The 25371-nt window shown below is 39.2% G+C and overlaps 1 protein-coding gene across 3 annotated transcripts in view; it reads right to left on the bottom strand.

The window, feature by feature from the left end:
• The window catches only part of kcnab1b (potassium voltage-gated channel subfamily A regulatory beta subunit 1b), a 59198-nt gene that overhangs the window by 33218 nt on the left and 609 nt on the right, over window positions 1–25371 (bottom strand). Inside the window, exons 2-3 of one of the 3 annotated variants that reach the window (XM_077222351.1) lie at window positions 21821–22092; window positions 2331–2374 (exon numbers count right to left, since the gene is read on the bottom strand). In XM_077222351.1, coding sequence (XP_077078466.1) covers window positions 2331–2374; window positions 21821–22092 — 316 coding nt within the window. Of the gene's footprint in view, window positions 1–2330; window positions 2375–13112; window positions 14124–21820; window positions 22093–25371 lie in introns of those variants that run through there. The other 2 variants (XM_077222353.1, XM_077222354.1) reach the window with 2 other exon arrangements.

Here is a 25371-nt window from a genome sequence, read left to right as displayed (position 1 = left end):
TTCATTGCTGTCAGGGTAAGACTCTGCAGTCACTGCCCCAATCCCTGTCAGAATCACCTACTATCACCCTAAAACTCACCCTGCTGCGGGATGAGCATCTCTCCAGCAAGCACTGGTGTCCTGGGCTTCAATATATGGGATCAGTTGACATTCGAAGAAACACCCGACTGTGTTTCAGGGTGAGGGAACCCGTCGGGGCTGATCAGCTGTTCCCATGGCGATCAAGTGCCCATGGGTTGTAGGATAAATGAGGAAATAGTGTGGGCGTTTGCAAGTGTTACGTTCCCTTGGTGACACCTGTGCAGCGATAAGAATCATTTGGCGCCTTTCTTGTGTTTCGTACATTGACGTAACAGTCCTCATCCTGCCAGATAACTTTATGCGTACTGTGAGCAACGGTGTGCACCAGGGTCTTCGGCAGCTCATCAACTGAGACAAACAAGGGAATACAGGATCTTTCCGGCTAATCCTGGATCTCCTCACATATTACTGCATTAGATCTGACTGACTAGATTTTTTATATTCATTTACATTAGTAAATTAATATAAGACATACAAAAAACCTGATATAGCCTATGCTGTTATATTTTACACTTTTATTCACTAAAATATTGAAGTGTACCAAGAGTGAAATTTACAATACATTTTAGATTATTTGTACAAAAAATAAACAGTCACCGTTGTGCTTTCATCATAGTCTTTAAGCAAACACCACTGACTCACATGAATGAACATACATTTATACATGCACATATGCACACACAAGCCTATACAAAAAAATTACTGCTGCTTTCGTGGTTTCCACTGAAAGCTGTCCTCATGTATTCAGTAAAGTGCATGTCTGAAGCACTGAAATCTTATCAGCCTGCAGTGCTCTTGCATTTAAACAAGTGACTAATGTTTGTGATGTCCGACCTGAAGCAATGACCTCTGACTTCTCAGGAAAATAACAGTTCCAAGCAATGAAAGGTGAGTTGCAGCACTTTTGCAAAGTATTTCAGCACCAAAACCTGCATTTCAATCACTAACCATTAGTGAATAAGCAGGCGTGAAATTAAGCTCTTAGTAGTTTAAGCCTTATTCACAAAACAAGTTGCAAGTTTCATTCAGCACAGCTTTTGTGAGCATGTTTGCTCTGCTTGCTGATTTGTATACTCAGTTAATCAGGTACTAAAATAATACAGAAAGTGCATGTAAATAACACCAAATGTCACTCAAATCCATTTTATTTACTTTAATTAAAGTTGATTTCTGACACTGGCAGCAACTTCATTGCAACAAATTTAAGCAGAGTTCAACATTTTAATGTTATTGGTCTGTTAGCTAATAATAGTGAAAGTCAACAATTCATATATTAATAATGTGGATGTTGTTAAATAAGTAACATTTTACAACAAGGGACAACTTTCTTGGATTTCCAGCATTGGTGAGTATAAGAAACTTTTTTCAAAATCTTAGTAACCCCAAACTTTTGAACGGCAGTGTATATTTGGATGCAGGGAGGAGGAAAGACTCGTACCGAGGAAGATTCTTATCTAAGATAAGAGAGACACCATTTGGAAATGGATTGTGAAGATAAGCCCAGGGCTTTTTTATGGTGGAATAGCAGCTGTTTGTTCCTCAGTGCTCCTTCTGAAAGCCTTTAGTATGACAACAATAAAATCAAGCTCACTTATCCTAGTTCAGTCTACACCAAACCAATTCAGTTTTCAATGCCCTGTGGTTTTCATGCGAGGAAAATATGTTTGCTCTTGGCGACAAAACATAACATTTTCAATACACCATTCGAATTCTTGCATTTTATAAATAAGAGCAGAACATCAGACCAGAACTGACACTGCTGTAATTTTCTTGCGTATCTTTCATTAGTTTGTAGTGATAAATATAGAAGCGCCAGATTGGAATAAACTGCATGATCTCTTGCATGGTTTTCCTGGAGCCCCCGCAGCATTAAAAATGCCTGCTATATAAGCCTCTGCGTGTTTTTATCTCAAAACAGATTCATGCAGTCATTATGTTTCCATTCACAAGTCGTGTTAATGAAAACATCTAATCATAAACTAAAATGAAAAGAGAATAAATTAAGCGTCAACCCATCACTCTCCCGCTGTGTGTGGAGTGTGTGAGGCAATTAGTGAGCTTGTGTTTCAATTATGAATGGAGGGAGGATAACATTTTCAATATCATGTGACTTCAAACACACACTGTTGCCTGCTCTTAATTGACACATATTGTGTGAATGTGTCACAGATCTATGATACTTATAGTCAGTGTGACCTTTTGGTGTTTATGGTCTATGGCTGCTGGTTTATAAATCAAAAAATGCTCACCAAGTCCAAGGCATGACACTCGCAGTCCTGACTTCCCAAGATTCCTGTGGAGAAAGTTAGAAATCTGTTAGCAAGGACATAACATTCAAGTGTCTTCACTTCAGACATGCCTGTTTTATTTACATTTATTTAATTTCATTTCATTTTGAGTGTGTCTCCTTAAAATAAATGTGCTAAATGAATGTGAAATCTTCTGGGTAAGGCTTTAGGAAAGCTTATTGCGTTCCTTCAGTTTAGAGTTTACTGATTTGGATGGTGATTGGTGAATAGTATAAGTCCCCTGAACATCTGCTTTCCTTTCTGAGCAGAATACTAAAAATTACATAACCATAAACATAAATATAAATATAATTTGAGGAAATATTATTACTATTGCAAGAATTCAGCTCTATTCATGAGTGGGAATTTGAATTGGCCACACCCACAATAATTTTTAAAAAGTTATTGTGAATATGAATAACAGTAAAAAATAAACAGAGTTTATTGACAGAGTTATAATTCAAAATAGCTATTTAATTGAAATATTATAATTTATTTATGTTTTTAAACCCTTAAAACTTTCAGTAGAGCTCTGGAGTGCAGACACATCCTTCAATAGCATTGAACTGTGACAGTTACATAAATAAATACACGTTGAAGCGTTCTGCACAGATATTTTCATAGTACACTGAACACTTTTATTTCAAAAGTAAAAGGAAAATAAAATGTTTAAAAAGCCACTTAGGTCCGAACTGTTAAAACATTTTTCTACTATTTGGTAAAAAAAAAAAAAAAACGTTCATGACCTCCCACACTGGGACTGCAGTGCATGTGAATAATGGACCTCCTTTTTGGCCCAAGAGGAAACCATTTTAATTTTCTCTCAGTGCAGATGGCGACTGAGTGTTTGATCCACAGAGACCGCTGCGACTCTTACAGCACTTCAGTGATTTAAGGTAGCTATTACCAGAGAACAAAAACACTTTAATAGCTTTAAAAAGTACACGTGAATGCACACGCATAAAATGGCTGGCTGGTATTTATCCCCCAAAGTCTTGGATCTACACTTTTTATGGCTTGAGCCTCCCATTTAGATAATATTATTGGCTACAATATAAAATACATTAGCTACAGCTCTATTCATCAGGGTGTGAATGTAACTTTAACATCGGCCCTGGTTTCAATAATACCTCAGCAATCTATTTCCACTCCTCTATCATTAAAATTTCCTCTACTCTGAAATGTGGTGTCCTCTTAATGCCCGACTGAGTCATAAATATCTGTTACTGTTACTGTCCTCAGATTGCTTAAACATTTGTTTTTATACTGTGATTATGATAAACACATGTAGACTAAGTGCAGTTTATTTTACTGTTTGAAGGAACAGATTCTATCTATCTATCTATCTATCTATCTATCTCATCCATCAATTTATCCATCCATCCATCTATCCATCTACAGTATCTCATCTATCCATTTATCCAATTATTTATCTATCCATCTATCCATTTATCCAATTATTTATCTATACATCTATCCATCCATCTCATTATCCATATATCTATCGATCCATCTCATTATCTATCTATCTATCTATCTATCTATCTATCTATCTATCTATCTATCTATCTATCTATCTATCTATCTATCTATCTATCTATCTATCTATCTATCTATCTATCTATCTATCCATCCATCCCATTATCCATCATTCCATCCATCCCATTATCCATTGTTCCATCCATCCCATTATCCATCGTTCCATCCATCCATCCATCAACAAATGCTGAAGTAATAAACTTTGATGTAATTTTTTTGTGCTACAGAACTAAATGACACTTCAAATAACGTGGATTGCTGAGGAGAGGTGTGATATTGCTTTTCTATGTGATTGAACTTACAATTTTCAACAGGTAGATTACCTGAGTCATAGTTATTGACCGCAATAACATAGAGACACCCAGAGAATCCATGCAAGCAACCACATAGCAAAGCACTAAAAACCATTCAGAACGCCTCAGCAAACATCCTGACAACCACCCACAACACCTTAACATCGTGGTGGTGGGTTTTGAACGAGCAACGCAACTCACATTTTCTTTTGTTAGTTCAAAATACCAGAGCAACAGCTCCTGATGTCTGGATCTAACCCTGCCAGCCTTAAAAACCTGATTTTGCATCATAATAAGACCAACAAAATGGATTTTCTTCATTTTGGGGTATTATTTTAGGAGGAACAACCAGACATGGTACTTGAATATTTCTGTGTATTTGTGAAGCTGTGCATTGCCTCACAGGAAGCGAGTTAGCATGCATTTGGAGGGAAACCAAGAACATTGATTTTGGCTAAGGAACTTTACACTTTTCACACATTTATCCTTCACACTGATGCGGCTGGTGCATGTCGCCCAAACATCATCTCCCACTCTATATTTTTTACCGAGCCATTATTAGTTTGTGTGACATTACAACCACAGCACATTATCAGCTCCAGACATATATCATTTAAAACTCCCTTTTTTCCGTGCGATGGGGGTGTGCGTCTTTTTTCCGGGTAGCAGGTACACATGCTGTTGGTTGTCAACAGATCCTTCCTCATCACAGCGAGCTGAGTCAGACAGCTGAAGGACAGAGAGACTGCGTCACAGTAGAGCTCAGAAATGCCTCCGCAAGCCAATGGAAACGTATAAATCGTCTCACTGACATTGTTCAGAGGAAGGTGTGTGAAGAACAGATGTGTCATGACAGGAAAGGAGGTCTCATTTATTTGTACATTTACATGACTGCGTGTAGGAACGCAACAGGTTTTTTCCTTTTTTGACACACAACACAAAAATACAGAATCACTTCTATGAGTTACAAAACGTGGTCTCACCACCCAGGTTTCCTTATCCTGCATGCGCATCTGAAGATTCTGGAACACAGTGATTCTCTGCTGCTGTGTTACTCACACACAAAAACACACACATTAGCACAACGGACCATTATGGTGTGAAGAAAAATGCACAAGCCAAAATAAAATTAACACATACACTGATTGATTGCTAATAGGCCAATGACCAAGAAAACAGAAGCCCACACAAATACAATGACAAGGATGAATGCGCGTGTACACACACACACACACACACACACACACGTACAGCACGACTACCCATCTGGACTGTGCAGCACCGGCCAGTGAACCATGAAACACTGCAACTGTTTGCATTACTGCTATGAATTCAGAAATACCAGGCAAAATTATGCTTCTATGATTTGATCAAATAAAAGAGACAGAGAGAGAGAGGAGATACAAATACAGACACACAATGCTAATGCTTAATCCCTTGGACACACTAAGATATGGCCTTTTACAAATCTGTGGACATCAAACGTTTTTAAACTATATATTAAGCCTTGTTGTCATTTATAAATTCAGAGAGAGAGAGAGCACAGAAAAAAGCCTTACTGCTCAGAATTGTTAGGGCAGTATTATGATAAGGTTAAACAGAAGCATGGCCCAACTTTAACACTGACCAAGGCCCAAATGACAGCGAATATATATTAAATCTGTTTTATTTTAATCCATTGTGCTCTATTGTTATTGCAACCTGAATAAAATGAGAAACAAAATCATTCTGTGATTAAAAAAGAAGGAATATATTTGTCAAAAGACTAAATAATTAAAGGAAAATACAGTAAAACATATTAATGGCCTGAGCATTTTCTCAATACATTCCATTAGCATGTGCAGCAGAGAGTTCATTCTGAACCATGACCAGGACAAACACAGAGATGGAGCGGAAATTTACTTTCATGTCACACATTTATTCAATGACATTCTTTTTATACATTCTGACTACTTACTACAAACATACACGCTTAATCACAGACACATGGTGCAACAGAAAGATGTTCAAATGTAGCCTAAGCATGTCTTTCTAGAAAAATGTAATGTTACAAAAAGACCTGAGGTTCTACCCTGTCAGAGCAATTGCTATTTCTAAATATTAAATCACAGTGAGTGACAGATGATTAAATGACAGAGACAGACATTTCTTCTCCAGGACATCCGACATATACGGATAAACAGAGGGTCATTACTCATGGTTAACTTTGCCTTGTGAAAACAACCTTAAAATTCTCTCTAAGAGGCAGGTTGTGCCCTGCAAGCAGTGCGTTAGCCTCTGACAGTTTTAGTTTGTTATGTGACTTATGACCTTAATAAGTCAAATGAGGTCATTCATTTAATATCTCCTCAGCTTTTTCTAAATACAACTGCAGGGTATTTATATTATATTATGTAAATGTATTTTTAGTATACTTAGCATAAAATAAATGTTTTTTAAATACAGTTTAGTATATTTATTTTTCCACTATGTATATGTATGTGTGTATATATATATATATATATATATATATATATATATATATATATATATATATATATATATATATATACAGGTCCTTCTCCAAAAATTAGCATATTGTGATAAAGTTAATTATTTTCCATAATGTAATGATAAAAATTAAGCTTTCATATATTTTAGATTCATTGCACACCAACTGAAATATTTAAGGTCTTTTATTTACATTTAGCTGACGCTTTTATCCAAAGCGACTTACAATTGCTATATGTCAGAGGTCGCACGCCTCTGGAGCAACTAGGGGTTAAGTGTCTTGCTCAGGGACACATTGGTGCCTCACAGTGGATTCGAACCCGGGCCTCTCAAACCAAAGGCATGTGTCTTATCCATTGCGCCATCACCACCCAGTGTTTTTTTTTTTAAATTGTTTTAATACTGATGATTTGGCATACAGCTCATGAAAACCCAAAATTCCTATCTCAAAAAATTAGCATATTTCATCCGACCAATAAAATAAGTGTTTTTAATACAAAAAAAGTCAACATTCAAATAATTATGTTCAGTTATGCACTCAATACTTGGTCGGGAATCCTTTTGCAGAAATGACTGCTTCAGTGCGGCGTGGCATGGAGACAATCAGCCTGTGGCACTGCTAAGGTGTTATGGAGGCCCAGGATGCTTCGATAGCGGCCTTAAACTCATCCAGAGTGTTGGGTCTTGCGTCTCTCAACTTTCCTTCACAATATCCCACAGATTCTCTATGGGGTTCAGGTCAGGAGAGTTGGAAGGCCAATTGAGCACAGTAATACCATGGTCAGTAAACCATTTACCAGTGGTTTTGGCACTGTGAGCAGGTGCCAGGTCGTGCTGCTTTTCAGCAGATGGAAGCATGAAGTGCTCCAAAATCTCCTGATAGCTAGCTCCATTGACCCTGCCCTTGATAAAACACAGTGGACCAACACTAGCAGCTGACATGGCACCCCAGACCATCACTGACTGTGGGTACTTGACACTGGACTTCAGGCATTTTGGCATTTCCTTCTCCCCAGTCTTCCTCCAGACTCTGGCACAGTGGCGTGCACAGGGGGGGGGGGGGGGGGGGGGGGTTCCGGGGGGGCTCACGCCCCTGCCCCTTTTGTCTCTAAATGTATTGTGCCCTTCTCTGATAATTTGTAAATAATTATTATTATTATTATAAATATTATAATAAATGAAACACACACACACACCCTTGCCACTAACAATAATAATACAAACAAATATTATATTTTAAAAAAATTTGGCGGAGAAGTGGTAGGCGGAGTTTCCTTTGCAGCGCCTCATACGCATTTAACGGTTCTGGTACGCACTACGCAGCAGTTCGCGCGAGTCTCTTCAAACGAGCAGCCGGTAACGTTTAAGTTACCGGCTGCGTGACTCGTCATAGACGTACACAGAGAGAAGTAGTTCCGGCTACAATGTTCTTCCGAAAGACGCATTATTCTGTTAATAAACGCAAGTTTACTATCGCTCGCTAAAGCGCCAAAAACGTAAAAAATAAAGCCTCACATTGAAATAACTTGCAAGTATTGAGGCCCCAGACAGCAGTCATTTAGTAATAGCCTATATTCTTTCTTTTTTTACCTACACACCAGTGGGAATATTTTTGGTTTTGCATTTCAAATAGGGCCAATATAGGCTTCTCCTAGGCTTACGTTTTTAAATTACAAAGGGCCTACTGATGTTTTTGTTATTGTATTTTCAATAACTTTCATTCTAATTCTATGATTAATGGGAAGTAGGCAAGGCGCGACATTTACAACATTTACTTTTACGACATTTACATTTACAACATCAACAAAACTAAAAATTAATTTTCCATAATTACCTTCTTGATTCTCACTGTTTTGTTTGGTAAAATAATATTTAATATTATCATAATTTCCCTATTTTCATTTGATGTGTTATGTATTCTAATAATTGTATCAACATATTTTCTTAGAAGGCCAAGGAAAGAAAGAATAAAAACAAAAAAAATCAAGAAGTAATATTTTTTTTTATTTAGTGCCCTTTTTCATCCCTCCGCCCCTGCCCCTGAGGAGGTCTGTGCACGCCACTGCTCTGGCACCTTGATTTCCGAATGACATGCAAAATTTGCTTTCATCCGAAAAAAGTACTTTGGATCACTGAGCAACAGTCCAGTGCTGCTTCTCTGTAGCCCAGGTCAGGCGCTTCTGCCGCTGTTTCTGGTTCAAAAGTGGCTTGACCTGGGGAATGCGGCACCTGTAGCCCATTTCCTGCACACGCCTGTCCACGGTGGCTCTGGATGTTTCTACTCCAGACTCAGTCCACTGCTTCCGCAGGTCCCCCAAGGTCTGGAATCGGTCCTTCTCCACAATCTTCCTCAGGGTCCGGTTACCTCTTCTCGTTGTGCAGCATTTTTTGCCACACTTTTTTGTATCAAAGCATACATTGACTACAACATAATCTGTTATTAATATTTAGTTCGTTCTGTATTTTAATTACCTGGGCAAAAATTATGCCTGCACAGTTTTGCATGTTTTATTATTGCGTTGACAAATGATTCCAAGCTCAACTGCAGTATTGCAGGATCTTAACTTGCCTGTCTCAGAGCATTTTCGTAACAGAAAACTTAGCCACACCCAGATCCAGCAGCAATACCAGACATGGACACAGCAGTCCAAAGCCTGTGTCTCCGTCAGGGGTATCGTTTGATTGAGGAGTACGTAGAAGATTTTATCAAGCTGGCAGCTTTCACCTCTATGAGCGAGGAATGCCTGATGATCTTCTTCCGAGGAGGGCTATCAGAACCGCTCAGTTCATTCATGCCCTTGCATGAGCCTCACGGGACATTGGAGAGCTATATTGAACTGGCCCTTCTGTTAAGCGGTTCAGTGTATACGGTGGGTGTGGTAAATGAGGAACTCCGTGAATCCACAGTATCCCCTCAGCCTGAGTTTCACGTCAACCAGGACGACCCAGAGACCGTCCAGCCAGAGCTTCACTTCAGCCACGTCCAGCCAGAGCTTCACGTCAGCCATGTCCAGCCAGAGCTTCACGTCAGCCACGTCCAGCCAGAGCTTCACGTCAGCCACGTCCAGCCAGAGCTTCACGTCAGCCACGTCCAGCCAGAGCTTCACGTCAGCCACGTCCAGCCAGAGCCAAGGCCCTCTTCACCGCTGGTCCTGCCCAGCTCAAGGCCCTCTTCGGCGCTGGTCCTGCCCAGCGCTCAGTCCTCTTCGCCGCTGGTCCTGCCCAGCTCAAGGCACTCTTCGCCGCTGGTCCTGCCCAGCGCTCAGTCCTCTTCGCCGCTGGTCCTCCCCAGCACGGAGATTGTTCAAGTCACGTCTGCCGATCCAGAGACTGTTCAAGTCACGTCTGCCGATCCAGAGACTGTTCAAGTCACGTCTGCCGATCCAGAGACTGTTCAAGTCACGTCTGCCGATCCAGAGACTGTTCCTTTTCCCTAGCCAGTGTGTGTGATGTCTGTTCCCGAGCCAGTGTGTGTGATGCCTGTTCCCGAGCCAGTGTGTGTGATGTCTGTTCCCGAGCCAGTGTGTGTGTTGTCTGTTCCCCAGCCAGTGTGTGTGTTGTCTGTTCCCCAGCCAGTGTGTGTGTTGTCTGCTGTTCCTGAGCCGTTGTCTGCTGTTCCTGAGCCGGTGTCTGCTGTTCCTGAGCCGGTGTCTGCTGTTCCTGAGCCGGGGTATGCACCGCCGTGGCCGCCCGAAGGGTCTTCACCGCCCTGGCCACCCGAGGGGTCGTCTCCGCCCTGGCCGCCCGAGGGGTCGTCTCCGCCCTGGCCGCCCGAGGGTCGTCTCCGCCCTGGTCGCCCGAGGGGTCGTCTCCGCCCTGGTCGCCCGAGGGGTCGTCTCCGCCCTGGTCGCCCGAGGGGTCGTCTCCGCCCTGGCCGCCCGAGGGGTCGTCTCCGCCCTGGCCGCCCGAGGCGTCGTCTCCGCCCTGGCCGCCCGAGGGTCGTCTCCGCCCTGGTCGCCCGAGGGGTCGTCTCCGCCCTGGCCGCCCGAGGGGTCGTCTCCGCCCTGGCCGCCCGAGGGGTCGTCTCCGCCCTGGCCGCCCGAGGGTCGTCTCCGCCCTGGTCGCCCGAGGGGTCGTCTCCGCCCTGGTCGCCCGAGGGGTCGTCTCCGCCCTGGTCGCCTGCACGGCCTGCTCCGCCCTGGTCGCCTGCACAGCCTGCTCCGCCCTGGCCTTCCATCCTGCCGCAGTCTCCAGGCCCTCTTCTACTCCACGGACCTGGCCCTCCATCCCGCCCCCGGATCCGCCTCCATGCCACCGACCACCTGGACAGTTTTGGAGCGTCTGGAAGCCGCCCATTGGGGGGGGGGGGCTATGTAACGATCACCAGCTGGAGTGCCCTCGAGAGCCACCAGAGGGTGCTCCACAATAGACTTTGATCACTTCCTCACTAACTACATTTCCCATAACTCACTGCCCGGATTCATCAGCATTCATCATTTCATTCACCTGTGTCTCATCACCTGGTTGGTCTCTGATTGCATTCACCTGTTTCTCATCACCCTGTTAGTCCTTGTCTATTTATTCCATGTTCATTCACTCACTCAGGGCTAAGTTTTGTTTGTGTCCCACTGCATCTCTGAGCGTTTACCTGGTTTCTATATTTTGCCTTTTTGCCCTGCCTGTCTTTGGATTTCCCGTTTGCCTTGTTTCCTGCCTTTTATGTTTTGTTTGTTTGGACTGCCTACCGGGACTTTGACCTATTGCTTATCTGTTCGACCACGATTCTGGATTACCACTTTATATTATAATAAAAGCTGCGTTTGGATCTTAACTTGCCTGTCTCAGAGCAGTTTCGTGACAAGTATGCTTAGAAAATCTTTAATAAGTTTAAATTAATTGTGGAGATTTAATAAAGGGTGAAGATATCAATTTTGCTAGGCCAGACATCACTTTTTGCCACTACATATTTATATATATATATATATATATATATATATAAATATTGCACCCTTTCTCAAAATCACAAATCATTTAACCATTTTCCACCCACTTTTTCTTACCCTGAGAATTAAACTTTTTTTTTGCTGCTGCTGTTGCTTTAAGACTAAATATCCTCTTTGCATGTAAAATGAACAGCTCTTTGCTGTGCTTACACATGGTAACTCATGGGTTTGCTGTCTAGTAAATAGCTTACGCTGCTCCATCTTTCATTAACAACCTCACTGCAATGCCTGCGTTACCTTGTGACAGGTTCACAAAACAATCTATGCTGAAATGTGCCACACAAACTTTTAAAGTCAGACTATATGACCCAGATCTTGTTAACAAATAAACTTCAGCAAACTTTCCTAACACTGGGATACTTTGGAAAAGATATACAGGTAGTAGTATCTACAATACTGTATCTGTTCTCTATAATAAATAAGTTACTCTTATTTCAAAAGATCAAGACAAAGTAATTTCCTCATGAAATTGCCCTTTAATGAATTCTACAATGAATTCATTGAAAGTGTAGAAAAGCAATAAATGTCAAACATGAGAGCGTGAAGCTGGACATCAGCCGAGGGTGTTCAGGTTTACCCTGCTGCCCAAAAGCTAATGTGTCCAATTAGAGTCACAGGCAAACTGCCAGTTCTCTGTCGTTATGGAAACTAGCAGATATGCCATAACTGTTGCATGTTTGTGGTATACTTGTGTCTCAGATGCAATTAATTATTTCCAGCACACAAAAAAAAAACATTAATTCACTCCTCCCCCTCATATTCACACACTCTGAATGTTTTCAGCTCTCCAGCCTTTACTCTAATTCACAATTTCACACACAAGACAAGAATCAGCTGTTTGTTGTCAATGTATAAAAAAATAAAAAGTTGTTCAAAAATGTAGCCAATCACAATTTACTTTTCGCTTCATCAATCACTTCACCAAATCTCACTATTAACCACTCCATCAAACAATCACTTTAAGACTTCTATAAAATTTACCGCATGAAACTAAACACTTATAGTTCGGCCAAAAAAAAAAAAAGTCTGTGATCATTTACTCGTTCCAAACCTGCATGACTTACGAATGGCATGAAAATATATTTTTAAAAAAAAGTCAGTTACGTCCAGTGTTGTTTTGGACCCCAATGACTTTCAAAATATTTTGTGCACCTCAAAAGAAAAAAAGTCACCCTATTTTGGAACAACATGAGGTTGAGTAAACTAATGCCCTTTTTTAAGTGAACTATTCCTTTAAGATTTCAGTATAATGACAGAATTTACTAGAATGAGTTTGTTCATTCACAAAGTAAACTGCTATTTTTATAGAAACCTTTACCATCTTTTTCGTCTTTTTGAGAATAAAACGTCTTAATAAAGATGAGCATTATCAAAACTATAGCTGTCAGTGTAAAAAGATACTACAAAAACTGTGTCAGGACTGATATTTCACAACAATATAATCATAGATTTCTGTGGTTGCCGGAATTTTTCTGTACCTGTACTTCATGCCGGTGAGTTTTCCAGTGGACTCCTTCAGGGAAATATGATGTCTGTGCGTGAAGGAGCCCAGGCTACGAGCAATCAGAGCCACCGTTCGGAAACGTGCCCGTGCCGCGCTGGCCGTGTTCGGACTCGACGTGTTCTGCTTGTTCGGCTCGCTGGTGCGCGGGGCCTTCAACCCGTGATCCGTACACGCGAAGGACACCTGCATGGCTGTTAGCAGCAAAGGATCCTGAGCAGGGAAAACTGACACAGCTTGTCCTGGAAGTTCAAGAGAATCAGAATGCAGTTCCGAGTTGGATCTCAAAAGCTTTCAGAGTTCAGAAATTTAAAGTGCTCTTGCCACTCTCTTTCTTAAACTCTCGCTCTCTTTCCCAACAGGAGCTGATCCTGCTTGTGCCGCCGCTTTATGCTCTTCTTAACCTGTGCGGTGCTGCTTTACCCTTCACTCTTCTCTCGATTTGGCTCTTTCCTCTCCGCTGTTCTTAGCTGACCCTCAACGGTGTTTCTCCTCAGGCTGATGACGGGCAGAGGGGGGCTTTCCTCAGCCCACGCTCTTCACAGAGACTATAAGAGCAGTCCGAGTGCACCGCAGGAGATGCACAGCTATGCAACAGACTCTGGGAAAACACTCGGCGAGCAGCAAACCGAATGATCAATGTATTCCTGAAAGTCTGAACAGGACCACTTCCCGAAAGCCGTCCAGATGAGTGAGCTGGAAGGTGAAAAACAGGATGCGTCCCACATCGAAATGTCCTCTTCACCAGAAAACAGGCGAATGCAGTTCAGCTGGCACACACACACACAAAAAAACAGTCAGTTTGATGAAGATATATGTAAACAAAAGCAGACAGGCGGAGGAGAGGACAGAGAGAGAGAGGGATGCGGCATGATCACTGGGGCTGAAAGTGAAAGAGAAGCTAACAGAGATGGAGAGAGAGAGTCAGTGTGAAAGAGGAGGCATGAAAGCCTAGCATGTGAGAATGATGTTTAATCAGAGACGATATAAGAAGAGAGGAAAGAGAGAGTGGGAGAGGAAGAGAGAGAGAGAGAGAGAGAGAGAGAGAGAGAGAGACTGCAATGAGACTGAAATAACTGCAGTCTCTCACCAGCGGCTCAGTGCTGAGAGTCAAGACAATCCATCTGGATGGGACTACGCGTGAATGTGATACGTTTATAATGCAGATGTCATTCTCATTTCGCAGTGTGTCACATGTAGTCCGCTGCAAAAGCTTAAAAAAGGGGTGTGATGGAACAGCTAATCATTTATTTGACATCTTTTAGCATGTATTAAACCCCTGAAAGATGTTACTGAGTAATGTTACTGACATTTGGTTGTCAAATGAAACGCATCAATGTGAAAGCTGAGCTTGACCATCCTAAAAGCAGTAAACGAGGCTCTTGTCAGGTCCCACAATGTCCCACAATGCATTTGGCACGTGTGTGCCACTGCTTTCCCCGAAACTTCCTTGTGCTGCAGTGGGATTATAACAATGATTGAACAAAACGTGCCATTCAGTGTAGGAGCTGGACATCAAGTAAAAGCCCAAACCCGGCCCGTTATTATGACCATGTTATCCGACCTGACCGGTGCACTCAGATTTTAAAAACTAAACATGACCGAACCTGAAAATGTTTTTATTTCTTCTCTAAGCAAGTAGAACCGAATGCACAGACTCTCACACAAAACAAGTTTGGATTTTTCAGGAATTACAAACTACCTGACAGAAACCCAATGTCATATATGGAAAAACTGTCCAAAACCGCCCTAAAACCTGTCCCGGCGGGCTCAGTTCCATGTGGTAAAACTGAATTTCAAAGGTTATTCATAGGCAGTGCTCTCTCAGTGTAATGTGTATACTAAATTACAAAATATACAAAATAAATAAAGAGTATTTTAATAAACAATGTGAACATTTAGGAGAAATCAGAGTAGCAACAACACTTAACATAAACAACACCGGACAAAGAACAGAGGAAACACAGGCTGAATCCCAAATCGTATACTTCCCTACTAGAAAAAAAAAGTATTTCTGAATTCTTAGTGCTCATAAAAGAGTAGGCAAAAAGTACCCGGATGACCTACAACTTATATAAGATGCACACTTTACTGTCCCATGAGGTCACGGAAGAGGATTTATGAATGGCAGTGAAGCGACGTAACTGACGCTGTTAGGTCACATGATATTGACATGGCGAATTTAGTACATCCAGATTACATTCATACTATACATATACTATATAGAGCATACTTTTTTAGTGGTCGTGAGGTAAAAACTTATTCAAAATGAGTACCGAGAGAGTATGTGATTTCGGACACAGCCAAAGACAGGGCTTATAAACATAGGGAACGTAATCAGGATGAAACAGAATAGGTGTGTGGGACTAATTAACTAATGAGGAAACTAACTAGAAATCAGGCAAACAGGAACAGATCCAACAGAGTGAAAATGGAACTATAACAGAACATAACCGACCCGTTACACTCAGAACATTCCATCTGGTCATAAGAGGCCATCTATAGAATTAATAAAACTGCAATTCAAATAATAGAAAATATACACTTTGTGCCTTTTTGCTTATGAATTACAGTAAATTTTTAACCCTGGGATAAAGGTGAACCCTAACCCTATTTTAAAAACAATGAAATCACTCGATGAGCAGATTTCTTTCCATTACAAAATATTTATCAGAAGTATGATATACAATAAGTACAATAAGTTCTAAAATTCCTCAACTTAAAATTGACATAACTTAAAGCTAAATGGAAATATATATAAAAAACCATTCATAAAAATGACAAAAGCACAAAACAAAATTACAACTGAATAAAAAATTTACAAAATAAAAACTTACTCAAAATAGTAATAAATACAATAATGGTATATAAATAATATTAATATAACCAATAACCAAACAAGTGACTGTCCTTATGAGTGAGTCGTTAAATCATTCACTCAAACGATTCGTTCAAGAAGACAGATTAATTTAGCAATGAAACAAGTGACTGTCTTTATGAGCGAGAAATTATTCACGCAAACAATTTGTTCAGAAATGCCACTACTGCATGTTGCTATGAGATGCAGAACGGTTTATTCTGCTTTGGCTTCATTGGCGGGGCAAAAATAGACTAAGTAACTGACAATATTGTGTCTAAAATGACTCAATATTTACTTCTTGTTTATTGTTGTGTAAAATCATATTAAGATTATATTATGTATATAATGTTATTATTGGCCCAATTTCCAAAAAGAAAGTTTTGCATTTAAAATGTTCTACTTTAGGAGTACACATAGATGACCTCAAAGAAAACAGACATGAACTAAAGTCCCATAAAGGTTTTTGAGCTATAAACTCTGCAGTGCAGTGGCCCTCCAGGACTGTAGCTGAATAGCCCTACTCTGCCTGACAGTCTTAACTGAGTGTAAGTGTGTCATTAAAGTGAGCTTAATCTGAGACTGTCACACTTTGGCATCCCCTGATGGAAAAACTATTCTGGCACCCTGAGACAAAGATCTCTCTAAACGTCCCCCTGATAATGAGACTCAGTCAGAGATCACCCACTTTATTACGCTCTCATCCAAATAAAGATTTCTAACAGGAAATTAGTTTAGTCAAACATGCTTTTGTAAGAGCCCTCTGAGGACACAGCTCATTTTTAACGTCTTAGTTTATCCAGATACATTTTCATAAGTTAAGAAGTTTTTTTCCCCTCTAAAAACAGCTGAGAAAGTCACGGATTTAGAAAAGTTTGGCAGCACTGTAAGATAAATTGTAATAGATAAACTCATCGACGCTGGAGGTGGGGACCATTTAGGACTTCTAATCTGAATTTAGTTGGCTGATATTAAAATGTGTAAATCTATTAGATGTTTTTAAAAGTTTTAATGGGAAAAGGACATTTTTTTAACCCGACATTAAAAGGATAGTTCAATAAAAAAAGAAAATTCTGTCACTAATTACTCTCATGTCGTTACAAACCCAAGAGATTTACAGTCATCATTTTATTTTATAAAATCTGAGAGTTTTCTGTCCCTCCATTGACAGTCTACATAACAACCACTTTCAAGCTCCAGAAAGGTAGTAAAGACATCAAAAGTGACAAGAGTGCTTTGTTTGCGCAAAAAGTACCATTTTATTATTAATATTAATATTAATTTCCAACGCGCGTTTACAAGAACACCACGACGCATGTGTGTTGTATTGACGCAAGATCAGACGTTGTTTTGTGTGCTAGATTATGTTTTTTTGCGCAAAGCACTCACGTCACTTCATATACCTGAGGTTAAACCACTGGAGTAACATGAATTACATGGTAACACTTTACAATAAGGTTCATTGGTTAACATAGTTAACATGAACCAATGAGCAATACATTTGTTGCAGTATTTATCAATCTTTGTTAATTAATAAAAATACAGCTGTTCATCGTTTGTTCATGTTAGTTCACAGTGCATTAACTAAATACAATCATTGATTTTAATAATAGTAAATGCTGAAATTAATATTAACTAAAATTAATAAATGCTAAAAAAGTATTGTTCATTCTTAGTTCATGTTAACTAAGGTAATTAACTAATGTTAACTAATGAACCTTATTGTAAAGTCTAACCGATTACTTTAATGATTAATTTAATGATGTCTTTACTACCTTCCTGGGGCTTGAAATTGGTAGCTGGTCTTGCATGTCAATAGAGGGACAGAAATCCCTCAGATTTCATCAAAAAGATCTTCATTTGCGTTTCGAAGACAAACAAAAGTCTTACGGGTTTGAAATGACATGAAGGTGAGTAATTGAAGACAGAATTTTCTAATTTTCAATTCAAAAATGTAATATCAACAGTCTTTTTAATATTGCTATTGTACACTGGAATAAGGTACTGTGAAAAATGTATAAAAAATATAAATATGAAACAAAAAAGGGGGAAAGGATAAATTGTATCTGTGAATGGAAGTTCTGTAGTGTTTGTTATTGTTGTATTGTTTTCCTTTTCATTCAATAAAAAAATTAACCAAAAAAAATATATAAATATTAATTATGAACATCAGAGTTGAATATATAGACATGCATATAAATTTTTGTTCACATAATTGGCCTGTTCAGGAAGGTTACCTGTATTGACGTCATAAAGCAGAAAAACAAAATAAAAAAGAATCTTTTCTTAGAATGGTGGACGTATATGAATGCGCTGTATCATCCTGGTAAACAAGATCCTCATAACCACTGGCCTCGGCATGGCACGTGCACAGAATTAATCTGTCAGTCACTGGCTATGAGCATAAACTGTACAGAACCCCTATAATTGATAATATATGCTTTGTGACTACATCAAATATGAAAGGATTATGTAAGAACAGATTTAAATTTTGTCAGCATAACCTTTTCCTTCTGCGCAACTATACCCAGTGTTGGGAGTAACGCGTTACAAAAGTAATGCATTACAGTAACATATTACGTTTTGCTGTAACGCAGTAGTGTAAGGCATTACTAATCAATTTTCAGTAATATTTTACTCGGTACATGTTCGGTAAGGCTTGCGTTACAACAGACTTTTAGTTTTAATTGTAAAACAAACAAACAAACAAAACAAAAAATACAGCAAGACCGCCAGACATTAACGAATGAAAGATGCAAGTAGGCTAAATTACCTGTTCGTGGTCAGTCAATAGCCGCGTGTGATGTCCAAGTCTGTAATTAAAGACTAAATGGCAGCGTCTGATATATTTGTATGGCGATTTATTTTTTACAGGAGTGCCGTGAGGTATGATTTCGGCCTCTGTGCTCACGCTGGCCAGAGGAAAAGCGCCTAATGGTGAAGATGGCATGAAGACTACATTCGCGAGATGGACGTATGCGCATTAGGCTATTCGTTCTTTCTTTTCTTTCTAAACAGTTAGGCTATGTTTATGTGGTATTTTTCATGTTTTCATCACGCAATCATGTTTTTGATGCCGTGGTGACGCGTTCATGTAAGGGCGGCGGCGCTGCCGATAAAGCACCTAAAAGCTGTCACAAAGAACCGGCAAAAGATTTTGAAAATGTCAAATATAGCAAGGAGACATGTTGATTGTTTATTAATAAAGTCGAGATGAAGTTGACGATGCTGACTCGCGATCTTCGCAGTATTGAATGCACCAGAGAGAAATGCACATTTCATTTCATATGCAGAGCAGTCTGTTTTCTTTCGTTTTGAATTGTTCTGTTTACAAGTAGACATTTCAATATAGATATATTTTTCAGGTCCGTACAATTAATACAAAACGAAATTCACTTTAAAGAAGGCTTCGTGTCTTCTGTGTAAGGTGTCTGTGAAAGTTTTAAAGCAGTCTTTTAGTGCCGCTTCAGAGCGGTCGCGTCCGTAACGGAGAACAGTCACGTCTGTAACATTGTTTTTTCCTCATAAATGCGAACACGAAAAATAAAATAAAATGAATATTTTATGTTCTGTGGAGAGCCAACCCTTCTTCATTAGATTTGCGCAGTGTAATTCACAGAATTACAACAAAAAAATCGTTTCCTCCTAAAAGTTAAAGATTTTTTTTTTGTCACACATGACTGTCGATTTCCCTAATATTAAATATAAAACGCATGTGTAGACTGATATTTTTCTAATGTCTGGACTCCTTTCTGGGAGGAGCCTATGGATAAACAGACGTTTCAATATTTTGGTATTAATGCATTTTCTGAGAATTTATATAATTATATAAGTTTTGACTAGTACAAGTCTGCAAATGTCATGTCCATAATGCTGGAATTTCCAAAATTTAAATAATTTATCCTCAACTAGTTTTGTGGTGTAGGTCTACATATTTTATAATGTTAAGTTAACTTCAAATAATACTAATAGTAATTTAAAGATGTGGTAGCATTGGATCTGGACGGTATGGATAACGCTGGGAGTTGGAAGGGGTGTGTTGCGATTCTGCAGGTTCGTGGATCTGAGTGTCGCGATTTCGGTTTCATATCGCATATCGTTACAGCCCTAGTCAATTTAGAATGTTAAGTTCTACTTCTGTATAGTTATTTTTGTGAAAGTAACTCAAAAGTAATACAGGAGTAATGTAACGCATTACAATTCTGAGACAGTAATATTGTAAGGTAATGAATTACTTTTAAATAACAGTAACAAGTAATATATAATGTATTACAGTTTGGAAGTAACTTGCACAACACTGACTATACCTAACCTTCATCTCTCTCTCCCTCTAACCCCTCAGAATAATCCCAGCTGTCATATGGGATTAGTTGTATTGCAAATCATTAGAATAAAGAACCAGTGTGAGTCAAAGCAGATCAAGCTGGCTGCTAATCAGAGCTAATAGCTTTAATTTACCCAGCGGTAGCCCTCCTTCCACGACTAGAATAACACCTCTGACTCATACTGGTGTTTCACCTCATAAACAAAACCTTTGATCTTTGACACATGCTTTCATGCACTGATTATACAGTATGGGTTGTCTTTTCATTCCAAAACCTTCTAAAGACATGCTCTGAAAATGTGAAGTGTCTATAATAGAAAAGTCAAGAATGTAACTGAAAAGCAGCAAACATGCTTTTAGGAAACCTACATTTTTGAATTGCGGTTAAACACTTTGGCCTGATTTTTTTCTGCTCTGTGAAGGCTATTACTGTAAATCCCAACTGCTTAATTTAGTCAAACAAACTGAATTCACGGCTCATTTAATTTTCTAATTTTCTTGTGTATGCCGTTACAGGTCATGCAATTTATTTTAATGAATAAGTGTGCAAGTAAATTAATATTACAATACACAGCTGATAACTGCAGTTCAAAAACTGCAAAATTAACCATGCTGAACGCGCTGGGAAAGTCATATATAGGAATTTGGAACATGAAGGTGAGTAATTGATGACAACTCTTAAAAAATTTCACCTTGCTGAGCTAACAAACCAAAATAAATACATTTACTGTCGTTTAGTTTCAAAACGTATTGGAAATTTATAAACGACTGCTGAGTTTAAGAAATTCATAACAGGGTTCAGGACATACAGCAAGTCAAAACGTTGGTAAGATTTAGTATTTTTACAAATAAATAATTGATACTTTTATTTAGCAAGGATGCATTAAACATACAATTTTTAAATAATCCTGAAGAAAAGTATCACGGTTGCCACAAAGATATTAATCAGCACAACTGTTTTCAACATTGATAATAATAATAATAATAAATGTTTCCTTAACACCAAATCAGCATATTAGAATGATTTCTGAAGGGTCATGTAGACTGGAGTAATGATGCTGGAAATTCAGCTTTGCCATCAGAGGAATAAATTCCATTTAAAAATAAAACAAACTCAAACTTTTTTTAATTGTAATAATATTTCAAAATATTAATGTTTTTCCCATATTTTTTATCAAATAAATGCAGCCTTGGTGAGCATAAGAGACTTCTTTCAATAACATCACAGTTTATTACATTTGAACAGTGTAAGTTAAGGATTTAAGTTTTCCTTGTTATAATGTATAAGCAGAAGTACATAAAAAAGAGTGACATTCTGCAAAGAACATGCTAAGAATATACGTTGCATATATGATCAAATCAGCAAGTTTGCACGTGTTCATTTGTGTGCAGTAATTTTTGGCACATTCCCAGGAGCCAGTTATGACACAGTAATGTTGGCGTAATATTTCTAAATGTCGTATAAAAAACTTTTAAGTACAGTGTAAAAACGAGTGATATGTACCTGTAGATCATTTTGGTGTTGGTGCTCACTGAGTCCTTTAAAGAGTACCCATGGATCTGCAAAAAACGGCCCAGCTGCTGAAGCTCAAGGGCAGAGCTGGATCTACCTGTCCAGTGAGGACAACCTGCGGTGTGATGTGAGCTCAGTCCTGCCCGCTGTCTCTGGATGAAGGGGCCTGTGGATCTCTCAGAGCGCTGAGCACTTCTCTGCCTGGGGAAGGGAATGTTACCGCAAGCTGCCTTGTACAGGTACATTTTTCTGAAAATGCTGTCCTGTCATAAAGATGTGAGAACTTGTGAGGTGAGGGCAGTTTTTATATTAGCACACAGAGCTGATATCAGTCTGGATAAACAACTGCGGCCAACTGAGGCCAATCCAAATAGAGGACATCACGCATGGAATTGTAATCCTTTAGTACCATCCAGTTATGGGTTTTCTGACCTCAAGGCATTCCAGTGAACAATGGGAGATAGATTGGTAAGTCATCTAAAATCCCCTACGACTGTAGTCAGAAAAAAATCCCCAAATCTCTGAGCAACCCCCCCACATACGCTCATACAAAAGGGAACACTGAGCCACACAGGTGGCAGCTCTACAACTCAATTACTTCCCTAATTCCACATCGGTTTATGACATTGCATTATTCTTGGTAATTTGTTAATTAGATAACAAAATCAGCTCTTGCATGGGGTCTGGCGCTGCCTGGCATCAGTGCCGACTGCCAGCTCCTTTGGTAGGATAAGCTGGGAAAAGCTTGGCCATATTTATGACATTAGGTCAGATCAGTGGAATGGTATGCCTAGAATTTCAGCCAGAACACGTATGAGATGGTGTAGCACAGCTCCTGTAACCCCTGTTTACTTACTGAAAACAGAATTTTCCATGAAATGATCCTGTGTCCTATTTTACAGAGTTTTTGTTCTATCAGCTCCTCGTCCTTCTATGATGCTCAAAAATGCTGACTTATACTGACTAATTTAACAAGATTTGTTCTCAATTCAAACTTGTAGATTTGTTCTCAGTTCAGACTCGGCTACAAAGATTTATTCTCAATTCAGACTCGCCAACATAGATTTATTCTCAATTCAGACTCACCTAGATTTATTCTCAATTTACACTCGCCTACATAAATTTGTTCTCAGTTCAGACTCGCATAGATTTATTGTCAAATCAGACTCGCCTATGTCTATTTGTTTCTTAATTCAGACTCACCAACATACATTTGTTCTCTTTTCAGACTCCCCTACGTAGATTTGTTCCCAATACAGACTCGATAAAAATAGATTTGATTTAAATTCAGACTTGCTGACATAGATTTGTTCTCAGTTCAGTTGATTTGTTCACAGTTTAGACTCACATAAACAGGTTTGTTCTGAATTCAAAATTACATAAACAGATTTGTTCTAAATTTATGCTTATGCAGATTTGCATTAAAGTTTAACAGATTTGAACTCAAATCAGACTTAAAAAATCTGACTTATTTTAACAACCTCAAACTCAGAAACACAAGAGCTTCAACAGATCGAAAAAGTAGACATTTTCCAATATAGCTGCACTCAATGTCATTTGTTTGAAATTTTAAATGCACAAATTTGTTGTCAAATTCAGACTCAAACGGATTAAGTTCAAATTCAGACAGATCCGTTCTCAATTAAGACTCACAATGATATAACAGTAGCCTACTTCAATTCAGGAATGCTGAGAATGGCATACTAAGAGAGTGAAGGGTTCAGTCAGGGACAGTGAAGGAAAGACTAAGGGACTATGGAAAGATGAGAGTCTCTGAACATTCTTTTTGTAAAAAATATGGGGAAAAAAGAGATCTGACCATAAAAAAAAGAATGCTGCAGAGAGAGAAAGACATGGAAGTGGAGAGAGAAACTACATGAATGCAACCGGTTACTATTAATGAGACAGTTATTGAGATTGTGGAGGAGTATAAGTACTTGGGTACTATTATTGATCATAAACTCACTTGGTCAGCCAAAACATTAGCAAGATACTCAAAAGCACAGCAACGGCTCTTTTTTTAAAGAAAATTGCGCAGTTTTAATGCAGAGACTAGCACCCTGACATTGTTTTATTTGACCTTTATTCAGAGTGTGCTGACTTTTGCCATCCAGTGTTGGGGAGGGGGGGGGGGTCTTTCTATCCAGAACAGGAACAACATGCTGGATAAGGTGACAAAAATGGGTAGGAAAATTACTGGATCAGATTTGAAAAGCATCACAAATCTTACTGACCAGCATACCCTCAATTTGGCACTGAGGATACTGGAGGATCCATTGCACCCACTTCGCACAGAATTTTCCCTCCTCCCCTCGATGTAGATTCAGAATGCCCAGAACAAAAACCAAACGACATATTAAATCATTCATGCCGAGGAGCATTCATTTACATTTATTCATTTAGCTGACAAAAGCGACTTACAATTGCTATATATGTCAGAGCTCGCACGCCTCTGGAGCAACTAGGGGTTAAGTGTCTTGCTCAGGGACACATTGGTGTCTCACAGTGGATTCGAACCCGGGTCTCTCACACCAAAGGCATGTGTCATATCCATTGCGCCATCACCACCAGCATTCAAGTATTAAATGGATAATCTATGGGCACATACATTTATTTTAAATGTGCATTATTGAATATATATCTATTTATTGATTCCTTTAAGCTGTTGAACATTTTAGATGCGTATTATTTATATATTTTATTCTATGTTTGTTGTGGTTATGTTTATTGTGGTTCCCATGAGTGTAAAACAAATTCCCCTCGGGGCAATAAAGGTTTCATTCATTCAATGGAATACTGATAACTAGCCTGACAGATTCGCCCTATAACTGCTGCAGGCAACAAATTAAGCTTTGACTTAGTAAACCTCCATATACTCACAGTCACATACATTACACACACAGTCCGTTTCCCTGACTGAAGCAGGCTAATAGACATGGCTCTCAAAGAGAAATTTTGAGAGAAAATTCATTTCATAAAAATTTATCTTTTATAATTTAAAAATTCGGTTATTCATGTTTTGAGATATAGTCTTATAGTTTCCATATCCTGGGGGATATAGGGATTTGAGAGGCTGCGGTGAGGGACAGTGAGCAAATTAACCTAATTGTTCAGAAAGATATTGAAAAGTGGGTCCCTGAAAAAACTCAGGTCAAGTGACTTGATAAAGATTCTGACATTAACCGGCCACATAAAGTGAGAAGACAAATGGCGTTACCGTTAAATAAAAGCAATATTTTAAAGAGACACAATTCTGAACTACTGAACCGTCTGTTTCTACTTGACATTCATAAAAGGGATTAATATTCAACACAACTCTATCACAAACTACTCGGCTTCAGGCCCGCAATCATTTGGACAAAGTAAACCAAACACGCCCTCTAGTGGTTCTACTTAACAACACGGTAAACATTCATTCACTGACCTTTTGAGGATGTGTATAACTTTCTTGTCGTTTAGTAGAGATTAATGCATTACAAATTAATCCATATTTATAATTACACTATCTTAATTAAAACCACAAATACTTCGGAACAATACGG

This window comes from Siphateles boraxobius, unplaced genomic scaffold (assembly GCF_051911475.1).
Source record: "Siphateles boraxobius isolate OS27281-9 unplaced genomic scaffold, OSU_SipBor_1 86, whole genome shotgun sequence".
In the NCBI taxonomy this organism is placed as follows: Eukaryota; Metazoa; Chordata; class Actinopteri; order Cypriniformes; family Leuciscidae; genus Siphateles; species Siphateles boraxobius.
The sequence above is the reverse complement of the archived record's forward strand: the minus strand, read 5'-3'. Positions and strand labels throughout refer to the sequence as shown.